The 18,601-nt window shown below is 34.9% G+C and overlaps 1 protein-coding gene and 1 long non-coding RNA gene across 2 annotated transcripts in view; one reads left to right on the top strand and one right to left on the bottom strand.

The window, feature by feature from the left end:
• Positions 1-17,822, top strand: part of LOC113916247 — a 29,812-nt gene extending 11,990 nt beyond the window's left edge. Inside the window, exons 3-4 of the long non-coding RNA XR_003517889.2 lie at positions 12,570-12,697; positions 13,896-17,822. This is a non-coding gene — a long non-coding RNA (uncharacterized LOC113916247). The remainder of the gene's footprint in view (positions 1-12,569; positions 12,698-13,895) is intronic.
• The window catches only part of OSTN (osteocrin), a 45,641-nt gene that overhangs the window by 14,947 nt on the left and 12,093 nt on the right, over positions 1-18,601 (bottom strand). Inside the window, exons 2-3 of the mRNA XM_027582248.1 lie at positions 16,424-16,522; positions 13,871-14,085 (exon numbers count right to left, since the gene is read on the bottom strand). Of these exons, the coding sequence (XP_027438049.1) occupies positions 13,871-14,085; positions 16,424-16,522 (314 nt within the window). The remainder of the gene's footprint in view (positions 1-13,870; positions 14,086-16,423; positions 16,523-18,601) is intronic.

Raw genomic sequence — 18,601 nt, 5'->3', positions numbered from 1 at the left:
AGCAAGGATGTTTGTGTCAATGTTCCCAATGGCGGTTATGTGATGACTCCAAAAAACATCCCATGATAAGGAATCAGCTTTGAGCATTTACTGAAACCAGGGAGCAGTAAAGCCAGGCATAATAGTACCAGTCAAGTCAGATTTTTTCTAACCTCTCTGCACTGCCATCCCTAAGACCAGGGAAGCAGAAGGCAGCCCACTGTAGTAGGGGAAAGGGCGAGGATAAACTGACTACAAGCAACCCCCTTCCCATTGCAGCTTTACAGCTTGAATGGGGCCTAAGCACGGGAGAGGAGAAACTTTAATCATACCACTCCGTGGGCATAGAGTCCTTCTCTTTGAACTAAGTGGTTATAATAACCATGTACCGGAGCAAAGTTTATTGACCTGAATCTGTGCAATGTGCATAATTACAAAGGGTATCTTCCGTCTCGCTTGCCAGAGTCAGTCTCTGCCTTTACTCATTTGACTTTCAGTACAGGAGGCTAACCTGTTTGGATCACAGAAAAATGCCTTTGCTTTCTGGCTTCAGTTTGGGTTGGGCAATGGGCAGCCTTGGAAAGAGACTAGAAGAACAGAGGAAGCGAGGTCAGGAGAATTCCCCCTGCCTCCCACCTTGCCAGGTCGCTTCCCCCGACTGAAGGTCACTGCTTCTCTCAACCCAGCTGACTGTTCAGGATTGTCTCTCTGACTTCTGGAAACCTCTCCCTTCCTTATCCCTTTAGACCCGTGTCTCAGGCTGTTGCGCCATCCGTTACGATTCCCCTCTTCCCCTCTACTAGTACTATTGAGAACAAACTCTTCTCGAATTATTTCAAATGTACTTCCTGTTTCCTGCAGAAACTCCCGACTGACGCAATAATGCTGAGCTCAAGATATTAATGAGAAAATTAAAGCAATAACAATTGTGAAGATGCTTATAGTGACTAAATAGAAATAAAGTATTAGTTTTGTTTTCTTTTCCACAAGGTATTCTCAGCATTGCGTGAAGGAGTGAGGGCAAACGGTTTTTAGAGAAATTCCAGTACAATTATTAGCATCTTCTAATGTTAAAGGGTCATTCGTACAGTAGATGCTCTTTTGCCAGGGATATAATCATAGCTGCTTCATTTTATTTGCATAATTGAGAAAACCATTTATTAACTGCAGGCTTTAAACAAATGAACTGAATGAGGAAAATACTTTGGACTTCAAAGCATGGTTTACTTTGCCCTGAGAATTAATTTGCACATCCATTTGAAAATGAAGCTGGTGTCAAATTGAGGTAGGAAAAAAGTTAAGCATCATACAAAATAGGAACCAAGAGGTGGTTCTTTGCTTCATTTTAATATGATCTGACATAGACTTTGCTCTGTTTATATTTTCATGATTGTTTTTGTTTTTATTTTTACCCAACTAGTCATTCATCTTTCTGTTTCCATCTCTTATGAAGTCTTTCAAAGGCAGAGTGTAAAATTTTTCTTTTCTATCTTACAAAAATTGAAAATAAAATAAGGAGCGTCATTTGCTTAAAAGTTTGAGTTTTTAAATGTGGAGTCATGTACCAACATAATTTAGGGATCCATAAATGTGATGGGAAAATTTTACATTTTCAGTTTCATTACCCTCTAATTGAAATATAGCAATTCCTTCACTTATGAACGCAGGGAACAAATCACAATAACATTAGGAGTACCTAGACCTTTGTTACAAATAGAAATCACAGATCCGTTCAGATCACATTTGAAATTGTTTTTATGTTCAGAACTACTTGAAATGATTGCTTTTTAGATTTGTCTCTTAGAACTTGTTATTTTGTGTATGAATAAATAAGCATATATGTTGCTATATACTAATTAATTTTAATTTTTTTGATAATTCTATTTCTATACATTGGTAATCTTTGAACTCTTATGAATATTAATCACTTAAGAAAAATAATATGAGAAGAAGTCCATAGGTTTCGCCAAACTACCAAAGTGGCCCATGACCCAAAAAAGCTTATGAGTCCCAGGATTAAGTGATGAATGAAATCTTGGGGCTATAGTATGAAAATGGATCTTGGACCTGTGCCCTTCTGTGGGTGAATATGAGAAGGTAGAAAATGCATGCCTGAGAAGGATAAAACTTGATGGCATACACATGAAAACCACAGATGTTTATAAGCAACAAAGAAAGTGTGCACACTCAAAGTAATATAATTCTTAATTTGTGAAAATTTCAAAAATAAATAAGGAAGAGGTTAAAGCTACCCAGATTTGTAGACCAAGGCTATTGTCTCAAATATGATAAAAGAGCAGCAAATAACCTTATGTATGACTCTCCCAAGCAAATTTACTATAATTTTTCTGAATTTTCTATTTATAAGATAGTTGCAAAGCTTTAAACTCTTTTTATACTAAATATGGGAAAATGCAGACTTTTGTCCTGTCACTTTATTATATACATTTCAATGATACAAAGATATTTTTGTTAACAGATGCTTGAAAATTTTAATCTTTAATCTTGAGTTATCATTACACTTTGAAAAAAATCTAAAATTGTTTTTCTATTAGAACTTAAGAAGATGTAGAGAAATATTTTATGCAAGAGCATATTTATTTTCCATTGTTTTCCACCTTCTTAATATACAAACCAAATTTAATATTTATTTTGAGACCAAGAACAGGAATTCTTATAAAAAAAAATCCTGAAAAAAACCCCCCACAAGATGTGTCCTTTGAATTTAATTTGAAAGAGTAAATCATCAACTATTGAAAATAAAAATATAAAATGCATAAATAACATTTCAACATAAGAAAATTGTTAATATGTATACATCATTCTAAATAAATTCTAAATAAAACAATCCTGACATTGAAGCTCACTTTGTTGCTATGCCAGTGAGTACAGAAAAGCCTAGTCTCTGTATTCTAATTCCAGAGTTGAAGAAAGGTAAAAAGTCTAGATTAAGGGAAATCCTCAATTTTTCAAGCTCATGGGGAAACTACTGTGCAAAAGTTAGTTCTACTTAACTCATTTCTAACTTCTGGAAGTAGTTGGAAGTGAAGGGAAAGGTAGAACAAAAGGAAATTGAAAACTATGATTTTCGACCTCCAGAGATCATCAATTACTCTACTAAAATCCGTTCTTGCTTTACATACGTTGGATGGGACCATCACTGTCTAGCTTCAGAGATACTGAATGAGTTTATATGGGCTTTGCATAGTTTTTTAACACGGCCGTTTTTGAACACAGTTTTGGAACACGGTGTTCCTGTGTGGCACCAAATCTCCTTCCCAAGTTCACTTCTTATCCTGCTTTTTATCTGTATCTGATATTAAGGCCACACCATGCTATTAAGCCCTCATAAGAACATGCCTCAAAGAATGTTCAAGCTTGTAAACCATCTCTTAGATGAGTTTCTCTCCACAGAATAATTGTTCTTAATCCACTTAAACTTTCAAAAGCAGCACTGGTTATTTCAGTCAAAATTTGTTATTACTGCTGAATATGACAAATTATCTTTTTTTTTTAACCTCTTCTGGAAAATTATTGAAAAACACCCATCATCTCCTCAAATAGTGATTCCCTCTGTTCTATTTGTTCCTACTAAACTCTCATTAGATTAATTTATCTGTTATAATTTCTCATTCTGTTCTCCATCTTTTTTGACATATTCTGAAGGCATTTCCTTAGCCTTCTTATATGATGAATTCATTTACTGTTTGGCCAGATCTCATCTGCTATTTCTCTCATTGTGTAGTTTTTTTTTTTTTCCTTCATTTTATCATGGGATATTTCAGATACCTGCCAAATAGAATCGTATTAAAAGCTTGCAAGCATCCCTCATTCTAAGTCAACAATCACCAGTTAGGCAAATCTTGCTTGCTCCATTCCATTCTCATTCCTGTACTATTTTGAAGCAAGTGCAAGATAAATACTTTCAGTTAAAACTTTTAAATGAGAATCTCTCTCACTTTTAATGTAACCACAGTACCATTTTCATATTTAAAAGTACACACTAATTACTTAAAATCATCAAGTAGCCCCTGTTCACATTCACAATTGTTTCCTACAAAGTTATTTATTTATTTATTTATTTATTTATTTATTTATTTATTAAAGATTTTATTTATTTATTTGACAGAGAGAGACACAGTGAGAGAGGGAACACAAGCAGGGGGAGTGGGAGAGGGAGAAGCAGGCCTCCAGCCGAGCAGGGAGCCCAATGCGGGGCTCGATTCCAGGACCCTGGGATCATGACCTGAGCCGAAGACAGATGCTTAACGACTGAGCCACCCAGGCGCCCCAAAGTTATTTTTTTAAATGTGGTTAATAAATGTTTTTTTCTGCTTTAATCTTTAGGATGTCCTTTCCTCTCCATCTCTTTCTTTTTCTTCAAAACCTTGTAATTCTTTATTGAAGAAACTGGATTATTCATCTTGCAGTATCTTATAGTCTGACTCTTGCTGTTTGGTATCCTTGCAGTGTCTCTGAAGATTTCTCTTTCTTCCATATTTCCTGAAAATCCACCTACTAGGTGAGTCTAGGGCAAGACTCTTTTGTCTTTTTGATGGATTTTTGCCAATTGAACACACACAAGAATAGTATATCAGAAAAATTTAAATGCTTTTTTCTTATGTCAATGGGTAGCATCTTTTTATGTGAATTGTGCATGCTTTGCATTTCTTTTTTATAAACTATTTTTACCCCATTCTTCTATAGACTTGTTCATTTTCTTCTCTATGTTTAAAAGTTCTTTATATATATTAAAGTTGTTAACACTTTGTCTTTGATATAAGTTACACACATTTCTCCAATTTATTCTTTTTCCTTTTTTTAAATTTTATTTTATTATGTTAGTCAACATATATCATTAGGTTTTTTATCTATTTATTTATTTATTTTTTGATGTAGTGTTCCATGACTCATTGTTTAACACCCAGTGCTCCATTCAATAGGTGCCCTCCTTAATACCCATCACCAGGCTAACCCATTCCCCCACCACCCTCCTCTCTAAAATCCTCAGTTTGTTTCTCAGAGTCCATGGTCTCCCATGGTTCACTTCCCCCTCTGATTTCATCCCTTTCATTTTTCCCTTCCTACTACCTTTTTTTTTTTTAACATATAATGTATTTGTTTCAGAGGTACAGGTCTGTGATATTTTTCTTTTTACTTTGCTTTATGGTATCTGAAGCTATGGAAATGTTAAAAAATATGTAATCAATCAAATGTATCTAGTTTTTCCTTATTTTTTTCCTGAACTTTTCTAGATTTTTGCACCAGAAATTTGGAAGATTTTACCTACTCTTTCTCTGAACAGAACTCGCCAATGTTTTCTTGATAGAAATGGATTCATCTATTTTATCACTTAAATCTCTAATTCATTTAGAATTTATCATAATGTATAGTTTGAGAAAGGATCAATTTTATCTTTTGTTTTCCATATTTCCAGGTCACTTATTCAGTCTATCCTTTTACTCACTAATATCTGATGCTTTTTAAATCAAGCAATATGTCTATTTCTTGAATTTCTGTTCCGTTAATTAAAAAAAATTTTTTTTTAAATTTTCGGTCCACCCATGGGCTATTATACCACTGTATGGAAAGGAAAATACGATATTTTAAAATATTTGGTAGGGCTCTTTTTCTTTCTTTGGGGTTTTCCCATCTATGCTAGTTTTTAATTTTTTCAAATTAATTTTATAATCAATTTCTTTAGATCCAAAAAAACCTGAGAGTATTTTTTGTATTGTAATTGTGTTAAGTTTGTAGTTTAACTTAAGAAGAGCTGCCATCTTTTCTGCTTTTGAGCCTTTTGTTGCAGGAACACAGTGTGAGCCTCCATTTGTTAGAATCTACTTTTCATATGTTAGCATTTTTCTTATAGGTTTCCTCATATGCTCATATATGCTCATATATGGACATTCTTTTTTGTTGTTGTTCTTATTTAAATTCCAGTTAGTTAACATACAGTGTAATATTAGTTTCAGGTGTACAATATAGTGATTCAACACTTGGTGCTCACCACAGGTGCCCTCCTTAATCCCCATCACCTATTTTACCCATCCCCCGACCCCCCTCCCCTCTGGTGACCATCAGTTCGTTCTCTAGAGTTAAGAGGTTCGTCTGTTTCTTGGTTCGTCTCCCTTTCTCTTCCCCCCCCCTTTGTTCATTTGTTTTGTTCTTATAGTCCACATATGAGTGAAATCATATGGTAGTTGTCTTTCTCTGACTTGTTTCACTTAGCATTATACTCTCTGGCTCCACCCATGTCATTGCAAATGGCAAGATTTCATTCTTTTTTGTGGCTGAGTGATGGACATTCTTTGCTAGCTGTATGCCTAGATATTTTCCTATTTTTACACAATTGTAAGGGAGGTCTTCTATCTTCTATCTGATCTCTGCTTGTATATACAAGTGCTATTAGCTTTATGTATTTATGCACTCTGCATTTTTATCAACATGGTTTTGTTGTGGTAGTTTTTCCATTAGTTATCTTGGTTTTTCCAACTCATCATTTGTTTTTTTATTTTTTTGTTTGTTTTTTTAAGATTTTTATTTATTTATTTGAAAGAGAGGGAGAGAATGAGCGAGGGGAGGGGCCAAAGCACAAGCAGACTCCCCGCTGAGCGCGGAGGCAATGGGAGCTCACTCAATCCCAGGGCCCTGAGATCATGACTTGAGCAAAGTCAGACACTTAACCCACTGAGCCACCCAGGGGCTCCCAACTTGTCATTTGCAAATAAACATAGTTTTTCTTCTTTCTTTCCAATTATTATGTCTCCAGATGTTTTTTCTTGTCTAAATGCGTTTCTAAATTGTAGTAGAAATAATGGGCATGGTTTTCCTGTTCCTCAATGTAGTAAAATTTCCAGTATATGTCACCATTAGGTAAGATACTGGCTTTGGGTTGGGGTGTACACACACACACACACACACCATATTAAGGACATATCTGTCAGTTCTTATTTTGTTGTACTTTAAAAAAATATAATAAATGGTAGACTTTGTCAAATGCCTTTTCTGCCATCTATGGATATGATCACATGCTTTTTTTCCATTGCTCTATTGATAGGATGGATTACATTAAAGGAATTCCTAATATTGAATGACACTTTCCTGGAATAAGCCCAATTGACTAAGATGTGTTATATTTTTAAAGTTTTACTGGATTCTGTTTATTAACTTCATATCTATAGTTTTTGCATTGATATTCATACATGACATGAGTCTAAAATTTCATTTTTAAAATGTAATGTTTGTGATTTGGGGATCAATATTCTATTTGTATCAGGAAATGAACTTGGAAAATTTACTTTGTTTATTAAGATCTGAAAAGGTAAAATAACCATAGGATTATCTGATAACTTAAGATTTGGTAAAATCTTCCCATGAAAATATCTGGATCTGCTTTCTCTTGGCAAGCTCTTTTAAAATTAAAAAAAAAAAAATCTCCATGGTAATTGGCCTATTCATCTCTTTTGGGGTCAATGTTTGTAGAAGATATTTTTCCAAAATTTTATCTTTTTTTCCCAGGTCTTCAGTTTATTTATATACAGTTGAGCCAAGTTGTTTTCTTTTTAAAGATTCTCTATTTTGGTGTTTCCGTCTTGTCATTTCTAATTTTGTGAGTTTGCTTTCTACTTTTTTCTTAATTAGGTTAGTTTAACTAGTGGCTTGGATTTTTCTTGATTTAAGAAACACGGCTTTACATTTATTTCTTTTATCCTATGTTTTGCTTCACAAATATTGATTTCAACTTTTGTCATTGTTCCTAGTTTCTGCTTTATTTTTCTTACCTGGCTTTTCTTGGCATATTTTGTTGTTCTTTCTAGATTTTTTTTGTGTGTCATTTGCTTTATTTTTGCTTTTTATTTTTATTGGTATAATGATGATTTTTATCTGATATTTGTTTTATACCCCCCAATACTATGTTTTCATTATTATTATTTTCAATAAAGTGTGTAATTTTATTTTGTATTCTTCTTTGACCCAACACCTATTTAACGATATGGTTTATATTTCCTAGGTAAAAGTGCCTCTTGTTTTCTGGTTTTGTTATTAAGTTCTAATTTATTGTATTTCAGTTAGTGAATGCTTTTTTAATGTATCTGTTCTTTAGAATTTCTAGAGGGTTTGTCACCTCAGAGTAAATTTTTTTTATAAAGATTTTATTTATTTATTTGACAGAGAGGCACAGTGAGAGAGGAAACACAAGCAGGGGGAGTGGGAGAGGGAGAAGCAGGCTTCCCACCGAGCAGGGAGCCGGATGGGGGCTCGATCCCAGGACCCTGGATCATGACCTGAGCCGAAGGCAGATGCTTAACGACTGAGCCACCCAGGCGCCCCAATAGAGAAAATTTTATGAATATGCCAGATGCACTTGAGAAGATATATTTTCTATTATTGAAAATCAGGGTTCAAAGTAGATCTATAAATTCTATTTTATGGATTATATTGTGTATGTCCTCTATAAATTTTAAATATAAAATCTGCCTTGGGTTTTAAAAAATTTAAAGTCTCCTATTCTTAATATGTTTCTATTTCCTAGCATTCCCTGTGGTTTCTCTTTGATAAAAATAGTTGCACTCTTTTTAAAATTTTAATTTATTATTTATTTATAATATATTTTAATTTAATGTTTCCTGATGTAATTTGTCCATTCTTTTATTGCCAGCCTTTATAAATATCTTTATAGTTGTGTATCTTAAACACAGGAAAGTGTTGGGTTTTCTTTTATCAGACAATCTGAAAATATTTGCATTTTAATTGGCAAGTTACATCTATTTACATTTATTAATATCAGTATTTTTTAGAATCTATTTTAAGTGTTATATTTATATATGCTGATATTTTATATAAGGTTTTTAATATGTCTTATTTTTGTGCTCTTTTTATAGGAAAGTTTTAATTTTTTCCTATGTTTTTTATAGTAATATTTTTATATGAAAATCTTCGTCTTTGCTCTTTTCAGTTGTTTTCTTTTATTCTTTAGTAAAATATTCATTAAATTTAGTTTGTAGTCTTTTTTTTCCTTCTTCTCCATGTCTCCAAGCAACTATTTGTAGTGAGAACCCTGATTTTCAGTTAGCAGCCATGAAACAATTAAAACTCATTCTAAACTGTAAATGTCCTCACTACTGTTCCCGAACTGTTAGATATTTGTTGGGTCTATGTTGTCAGATGGATCTGTATAATCATAACACATAGCACTTATTTCCTTGCAAGCATCGTTTCACTTTAATTCCACAGTTATGCTCACACCACTTCTTGTGATGATATCTCTCCAGTCATTTCAGTCATCCAAAGAAACTCATCTAGCAGCTTTCTCAAGAAGTGTTCAGGGGAACAATATTCCCTAACTTTTTAAATGTTTATAATAGCTTATTTGTAGCCTTCATATGCGAAAATCTTTTCAAATGGGTATTAAATGCTTGCCAATCTCCCTTTCTTTCTTGAAAGCTGAGCTATGTGAGATAGATTATATCTCCCAATTATGGTCTCCTCTTATGATACTTCCTGAAGAAATTGTTAGGATGAAACCTCAATATAGATTATATGTATTTATGATATTGATGCCATATGTATTTGGTATATATGTTATGTATCTATGTTATTATAAATTTATATTTAAATATTTACATGTAACATCTATAAATTGATTTTTCAATTATTGAATAGACTATGTTGCAAGACCCAGGAATCAAAGAAATCACATTTATTAGAAGGCACAATATTTTCTCCTTTAAAGTTCCACTGCTTCCTTGGAATTCCATATCCTTCTTTATAAATTGCTTCTATAAACATATCTCTTCTTGCTTTGCATTGTAATTCATTATCAATATTTTCATATTTCTTATTAGTATATGATTTCTTTGAGGGAAAGAGACTATATATTCCTCCAGTTTTCCACCAGAGCCCAACACAATGCCTAGAATAATAAATGGAACTAATTTGTATGTGTTTAATTAAAATAGAGTCTGAATTTCAAAATATAGGTGAGGGATTATTTTTCAAGTACAGGTGTGATAAATTATAGTCTTCAAGTGGTGATTTTATTTCTTCATGTAGCTTGGAGACTCTCAGAAGAGAGGTCTATGATGAACATGGATGCAAAAATTCTCACCAAAATACTAGCCAATAGGATCCAACAGTACATTAAAAGGATTATTCACCAAGACCAAGTAGGATTTATTCTTGGGCTGCAAGGTTGGTTCAAGATCCACAAATCAATGTGATACAATACATTAATAAAAGAAAGAACAAGAACCATATGATCCTCTCAATAGATGCAGAAAAAGCATTTGACAAAGTATAGCATCCTTTCTTGATCAAAACTCTTCAGAGTATAGGGATAGAGGGTACATACCTCAATATCATAAAAGCCATCTATGAAAAACCCACAACGAATATTATTCTCAATGGGGAAAAAGTGAGAGCTTTCCCCCTAAGATCAGGAACATGGCAGGGATGTCCACTCTCATCACTGCTATTCAACTTAGTACTAGAAGTCCTAGCCTCAGCAGTCAGACAACAAAAAGAAAGAAAAGGCATCCAAATCAGCAAAGAAGAAGTGAAACTCACTTTTTGCTGATGATATGATACCTTATGTGGAAAACCCAAAAGACTCCACCCTAAAACTGCTAGAACTCATACAGGAATTCAGTAAAGTGGCAGGATATAAAATCAGTGCACGGAAATCTGTTGCATTTCTATACACCAACAACAAGGCAGACAAAGAGAAATTAAGGAGTCGATCCCATTCACAATTGCTCCCAAAACCATAAGATACCTAGGCATAAATCTAACCAAAGAAGCAAAAAAATATGTACTCAGAAAACTATGAAAGCAATTGAGAAAGACACAAAGAAATGGAAAAACATTCCATGCTCATGGATTGGAAGAACAAATATTGTGAAGATGTCAATGCTACCTAGAGCAATCTACAAATTTAATGCAATCCCTATCAAAATACTGTCAACTTCTTTCAAAGAAATGGAACAAATAATCCTAAAATTTGTGTGGAACCAGAAAAGACCCTGAATAGCCAGAGGAATGTTGAAAAAGAAAAAGCTGGCGGCATCACAATTCCAGACTTCCAGCTCTATTACAAAGCTGTCATCATCAAGACAGTTGTTTTCTTTTATTCTTTTATCATATGATCTGGTACTGGCACAAAAATGGACACATAGATCAATGGAGCAGAATAGAGAGCCTAGGCATGGACCCTCAACTCTATGGTCAACTAGTCTTTGACAAAGCAGGAAAGAATGTCCAATGGCAAAAAGAGTCTCTTCAACAAATGGTGTTGGGAAAATTGGACAGCCACATGCAGAAGAATGAAACTGGACCATTTCCTTACACCACACACAAAAATAGACTCAAAATGGTTGAAAGACCTAAATGTGAGACTGGAATCCATCAAAATCCTTAGGAGAACACACGCAGCAACTTCTTTGAGCTCAGCCGCAGCAACATCTTCCCAGAAACAGCACCAAAGGCAAGGGAAGCAAGGGCAAAAATGAACAGTGGAACTTCATCAAGATAAAAAGCTTTTGCACAGCAAAAGAAACAGTCCACAAAACCAAAAGACAACCGACAGAATGGGAGAAGATATGTGCAAATGACATATCAGATAAAGGGCTGGTATCCAAAATCTATAAAGAACTTATCAAAATCAATACCCAAAAAACAAATAATCCAGTCAAGAAATGGGCAGAAGTCATGAACAGACATTTTTGCAAAGAAGACATGCAAATGGCCAAGAGTGAAAAAGTGCTCAATATTACTCAGCATTAGGGAAATCCAAATCCAAAACCTCAATGAGATAGCACCTCACACTGTCAGAATGGCTAAAATTAAGTCAGGAAATAACAGGTGTTGACGAGGATGCAGAGAAAGGGGAACCCTCCCACACTGTTGGTGTGAATGCAAGCTGGTGCAGCCACTCTGGAAAACAGTATGGAGGTTCCTCAAAAAGTTGAAAACAGAGCTATCATATGACCCAGCAATTGCTCTACTGGGTATTTACCCCAAAGATACAAATGTAGTGATCCAAAGGGGTCTGTGCACCCCAATGTTTATAGCAGCAATGTCCACAATAGTCAAATTATGGAAAGAGCCTAGATGTCCATCAACAGATGAATGGATAAAGAAGATGTGGTATATATATATATATGTGTGTGTGTGTGTGTGTGTGTGTGTGTGTACACAATGAAATATTATGCAGTCATCAAAAAATGAAATCTTGCCATTTGCAATGACGTGGCTGGAACTAGAGGGTATTATGCTAATAAGTCAATCAGAGAAAGACAATTATCATATGATCTCACTGATACGAGACATTTGAGAAACAAGACAGAAGATCATAGGGGAAGGGAGGGAAAGATGAAACAAGATGAAACCAGAGAGGGAGACAAATCATAAGAGACTCTTAATCTCAGGAAACAAACTGAGGGTTGCTGGAATGGAGGGGGGTGGGAGGGATGGGGTGGCTGGGTGATGGACACTGGGGAGGGTATGTGCTATGGTGAGCACTGTGAATTGTGTAAGAGTCATGAATCACAGACCAGTACCCCTGAAACAAATAATACATTATGTGTTAGTTAAAAAAGAAGAAGAAGAAGAAGAAGAGAAGTCTAGCCAATCACATCCTGTATGCTGAATCCTGGAGCACAGCAGAGACATTGGACTATGAACACACATGACAAGTCCCAGAGCTCCAAGTAAGCAGGTGAGACTGGGGCAAAGACATGGAAGCAAGTGCATGACAAAATGGGGTGCCAGATGTTGAAATTCTTTGTAGGGTTTGCTGAGGAGTTTTCTTTTGTCTTGTAAGCAATGGGAATGTTTCACCAAAAGATGTTGGTGTTAAATGATCCCCCTGGTAGCAGAGCAGAGGATACATTGGTGCTAAAGAGGTAATGATGGTGGTAGAGGTGGAAATGAAGAAAGACCAGAGGAAAAAACAAATATGAAAACGATAATTTAGGCCAGAATTAGGAAAGCCTTAATGGAAAAAGATATTCTGGAGATATTTGAGATACAAAGCAAATAGGATTTGAAGAATTTCATGAAAAATGGAATGTTTAAAGTAAGCAAAAGGAATCCTAGTAAAGTCCTCAGATTCCTGACCTTGGCAATTGGGTGGTCTCTTGTGACATTGCTAATATGAAATGTATGGCATCAGGAACAAAGACTGAGGAGGTAGAAGATGAATCAAGATCAAAATGACTGCTGATATTCACTCAATGATTAAAGGGAGATTTAATTACTCTAATTCTATTATAATAACAGCTTACAAAGTACTCATTTGAGTTTTATGGAGGTTAAGTAATTATCCCCATTTTACAGATAAATAAGCTGAGTAGCACAGAGAATAAGATTCTTGTACAAGTCATATAGCTAGAAATGATCAGAAATTTGATTTAAACACATGTTTTCTGACTCCAAGTCCTAAGAGATCTTCACTACCTCTTGGTATATGAGAGTGGGCTCATTGACACATTCTGGAAAGCTTTGTATCATAGGTGAAAATAGAAATGGAATTCTGGTTATCTCTGTTAAATTGAAAACTGAAGTGGCCATAACATTTATCCCATAATACACACATCCCCGTTCATCTCCCAATGCTGTAATGTCTTATAATAACTATTTTACATTTGCATTCAATGGAAGCTTCCTCAGGAAAATATGACAAGAATATTAATGCATACTGTAGCAGTCATTTTCCTTCCTAAACCATTATTTCCAAAATCATACTATTAAACTCACAAGTTAGCTAAAACACTGTCAAATATGTTTACCTACAAGGTTTTCGTTATATTTTTTATGTGGAATTCTGTTTCTGAAGTTAGAGTGGAAGAATTAAAAAATAAAAATATTCCTCCTCCAAGAGTTCACTTACCTCTGTTTACTTTTATGGTCAACAGAGCCAGCAGAGAGTCTGTCCAGGGGAGACCCAAAGCCCGAGAAGCTCCTTTTCTTCTTTGTTTCAATTACATCATTCTCCAGAGACAAAAGTTCATCAAGAAGCAAGAGTTTTGCTGCCAGATTAGTAGCTGATTTCTCTTCCCTGACTGTGGGTGGTGCCTGCACATCTATGACTCCAGAATCAAAAGCCTATAGGGCAAGAAAGGTGATTCCATTTGTTCAGAAAAAGAAACCTTAAATATATATAATCATCTGCATTTGGCTTTTGCTAGCTTTAGCTCACCTGCCTGCCATGATACTTGATTTCTTATGGTTTTATGTTTCTAGAAAAGACTTATGGAGACAAAAATGCATAGAGATGATGTATGTCTAAACACAATTAAAACAATACACACACACACACACACACACACACACACAGGAAAAAAGGAAAAACTACAGGTCTGCCTCTAAAATTTAGTATATTAACTGATCATTCTTTTAGGTTCTTTCCCAGTAACAGCTGCATCCTTCCTTATCATTCCCATAGCACTTTATCTTTCTTCATTGTACTCATTACATTTTCCCTTGTATTAGATTGGTACAATAAATTTGTATTGCATAGTAGATTGTGAGTAACCTGGGGGCAATAACTATGTCTAATTAGTCCTTTATTTTTTCACTCTATTCAATGCTTAAGCCAGTATTTTGCTCATAGTTAGTACTCAGGAAATTTCTGAATATTTCTTGAATGAATTTTGAAAATGCAAACCTCACACTGTTATCGTTTCACCATTCATTCACACCTTATTGAATCAAGCCATTAAAGCACCCACTATGTACCAGGTTCTGCATTAGACCTGAGGGGTAAAAAAATGAACAAAATCCAGTTTCTGCCCTCAGGAAGCTTACTATCTCTTTCCATGTGATGTATTACCACATGTTAATGAGTGTCTACAGTGAGTCATAACTATCCCAATGACTTTATCCTCCTGTGTAAAATTTCTTGTTTGTTACATATATTGCCACTTTGCACTGTATTCAAGACATAAAAGTGTGGTGTCTTTTCCTTTCCTAATCCTGGTCACAGCATTTTAAAAAGTGTTCCTATTAACTGCCTCTAGTCATTGTGGAGTCTAGGGGATATTACTTCTTTTCTAGGAAAGTGAGAATATTCCCCTGTGGGAAGAAACTAGCTCCAGGGATCTCCTTCCTGCCCCTCTGTATGTCACATTCCTCCTTGTGCCAGACTTGGTCTTGGCAAGACTCTTTTTCTTCACTTCCTTTCTTTCTTCTTAGATTATTTCTTCCGTTCTCTTTCTATGTTCTTCATTTTCCCCAATAAAATGAAAGAGCGGCATTTTCCAAGCCTTTTCATCATTGGCTCCAGCAACTCTCTCTTGTGAAATATATATAGTCTGACACCTAGACTCAAAGCTATTGAACCTCCTCTTTCCTAAACCAGCCAAATTTGCACTAAGTCTGGTCAGTTCTTCCTGGAAAAACTCTCTTGCTCTTTCTGATTCCCATCAGTAGTGACTTAACATCAGCTCCTCTTCACTGCTTAGTGTAGCTTCACTCCTAATCACCTCATAACCTGCTTCTCTATCCTCTGTCTCCCCCTTTTCTCTTCTATCCTGAATACTGCCAAGAAGCTAATTATTGCAAACACACTCTCATCTGGTAGAAAGAAAATAAGAAATCTCTCCTGGCTCTTGTTATTTATAATGCAGACTGCACAATGTCCACCGACTCCTTTTTAAAATTTCAACGTCTATCACTCTCCTCCATAAACTTGACAACATAGAAACTGGGGAAGGGAAGGATGCTATAATCATGAGAAAGAAACTCTAGAGAGTAGTAGACAAACTTTCAAAGGGCAAAGATAGGATATCTTTTATCATCTCTTAGTGCATCCTCCAAAAAATATGTTTTCATTCTTCCAACTGCCACACATACAAAATAGAGTTTTGTTCCTTTTTAAAGATACTCTTAATTAACCCTAAGGAAAAAAAAAAAAACATAGCTCTCATGTAAAACTTCCTTCAGCAAAGTGCTTTTCAGATTCTCACTTGTTATTTACAAAGTACAGAGAACACTTTCTAATAAGATCAAATTAGCCAAATTAACATTTCTCTGTGTACTTTAGTCATGGCAGCAAGAAAACATTTGTATAGTCATACAAAGTTTGGCCAAAGCGACTCAAATTTTGACATGTAACAACTTCAAATTTCCCACAAAAGCACTTCATCTTAATGTAATTGATTTAATTAAAAATATGGCCAAAAGGATATTGAATTTTCTCTTAATGCTTTTTTGTTCAAGGAATACACATCTTTATTACTTCCATTTTATTTTTTGGCGTTCAGATAACTGGCCTTCTCTGAATCTACAGTGAGGTCAAGACAATAGAAAAAAAAGTCTATTTCCTTGATTTTGTGCTATCAAAGCATCTCTCTATTTGTCAGCAGCACCTGCTTCTGATAAGTAGAAATGGCTTATGTTCATAAAAAAAAAAAATATGGTCCCTTAGGCTAGTTTCCATTACCTCTGTTGCTACATCCACTGAGCGTACTTTTCCTGAACTCCACAGCATCAACATCACAGCCAGAATAAAATGTGCATTTGCCAATCTCCAGTCCAGCATCTGAGGGTCACATACATCAAGTCAACATTTATTACTTTGGCATATAAAGATAGAAAACAAAAGCTCTGGGAAACTTGTTAGATGCAGGCGATAAACCAAATTTTTCAGCTTCTAGGTGCTGGAGTGCATCTCTGAAAAAATTAAGTAATACTTAACAGAAGCTGTCAGTCTACTGGAATGAATTCTATTAAGGCTTCATTTCCATGGAAATCTAGGCTGGGGTTGTATAGCCATAATCATAATTCGAACCAACCAAAGTCTGAGAAATCTAGTTGTGTAATCTTATTCTTTGACTATCTAATCCAAGGATTATAACCTCATATATCCAGGGGAAATGTGTGAAATTGGCCAGGTTTTAGAAAATAAAGTCCAGCGAGGTCTGTGTGAACCTGAGAAAATGCACTGTGTCTAAAAACATTTAAATTGACAAATTCAAAGCACCACATATCCATAGACAAATATATCTATGCCCTTGTGTCATGTAAGGATTTCTTAAGATTCAAAAGGTGCAAAATGGAATATATTTTCAACATAATATATAAAAGAGAGATTAGCATTTGAAATATTTAAAAACTGATAAATAAAATTTTAAAAATAGCAATTAATTGACAATTAAGTAAAAAATGGACCAAAGTTATGAATGGGCATTTCAGAGAAAAGGAAATAACCTAATGGAAAATAAACATCCAAAAAGACATCATCCAAAAATACACGCAACTTATTTAATGCAAAAAAAGAGTGAGACATACATCAGATTGGCAAAAATTCAAAGTGAACATTGCAAATATTAGAGTGGTGCTTGGAAACAGAAAAACACAAGTGATACTGGTGGGGTTGGAAATGAATCCAATCATTTGGAGAAAATTGGACGATATCCAGAAAAGTTGAAGATGATCATGTCCTACCTATAACCCATGTATTTCACTTCTTGGTATGTATTCCAAAAGAACTCTTACATATTTTTATGGAGACATGTATCTGAAAGTTCATAGACTCATTGTTTATAGTGGTAAAAACTGGAATCAATCCAAGTACTCTACTCAGGAGGAAATGGGTTTATCAATTGAAGTACATCCATAGTATGGACTTAGAACAGATGACTTAAATATATCTGTATCTACTATGAAAACAAATGATTTAAATGTTATGTGTATTTACATGCATGGATTTCAAAGAAACCACTTTGGGGGGGAATGGGAAGTTGTAGAACAATATATAAGACATGCTATCATTTACCTAAATTGCGGATACACAAAGCAATTTTATGTATTTTGAAATCTATACACATATTAAAATATAAACCGATGGAACTTGATTCATGACTATGATTGCCTCTGTGGAGGGAGGGAATTAAATAAGATTATGGGGGAAACATAGGGACTTAGTTTTGTTTGTTTTTATTTTTTCAAAGATTTTATTTATTTATTTGACACAGAGAGAGAGACACACACAAGCAGGGGAAGTGGCAGGCAGAGGGGGAGGGAGAAGCAGGCTCCCCGCTGAAGGCAGAGCTCAATCTCAGAACCCTGGGATCATGACCTGAGCCGAAGGAGACATTTAACCAACTGAGCTACCCAGGCACCTCAGGACTTAGTTTTAATCTATCTCTCTCTATATATTTTAAAGCAAATATGTCTAAATAGCACATTTGTTAATTCTGTGTAGTAATCACAAAGATACATCATTTATACATTTATGATTTTTTACATTAAAAAACACTATACAGACAATTAAGGCTAATCTATGGTGCATACCATGTCTTCTAGATGCCAATTTGACTGCTGGAAAAGGGGAGGCATTGCCTGGTTTAGGGAAGATTACAGACTGTGGGTTAAAACAGAATGGGCCTGACTTCACCACTTGGTACATGGTATTGGAAAAGTCTCCCCCAACCACCCGCCCAACCAGGTCATACATTATGAATGAGAAGTCTCAGTGAACATTTATGTCCATAAAAAATCATTTGGAAAGCTGCTGGGATCAAAAAGGATGGGATGCTTAGATGGATCTGGGGGATTGGATTTGAGTCTCCTTGTGGCTTTAGTATTAGTGATGTTGGATGTGCATCATTTAATCTAC

This window comes from Zalophus californianus, chromosome 1 (genome assembly GCF_009762305.2).
Source record: "Zalophus californianus isolate mZalCal1 chromosome 1, mZalCal1.pri.v2, whole genome shotgun sequence".
Classification (NCBI taxonomy): domain Eukaryota; kingdom Metazoa; phylum Chordata; class Mammalia; order Carnivora; family Otariidae; genus Zalophus; species Zalophus californianus.
The sequence above is the reverse complement of the archived record's forward strand: the minus strand, read 5'-3'. Positions and strand labels throughout refer to the sequence as shown.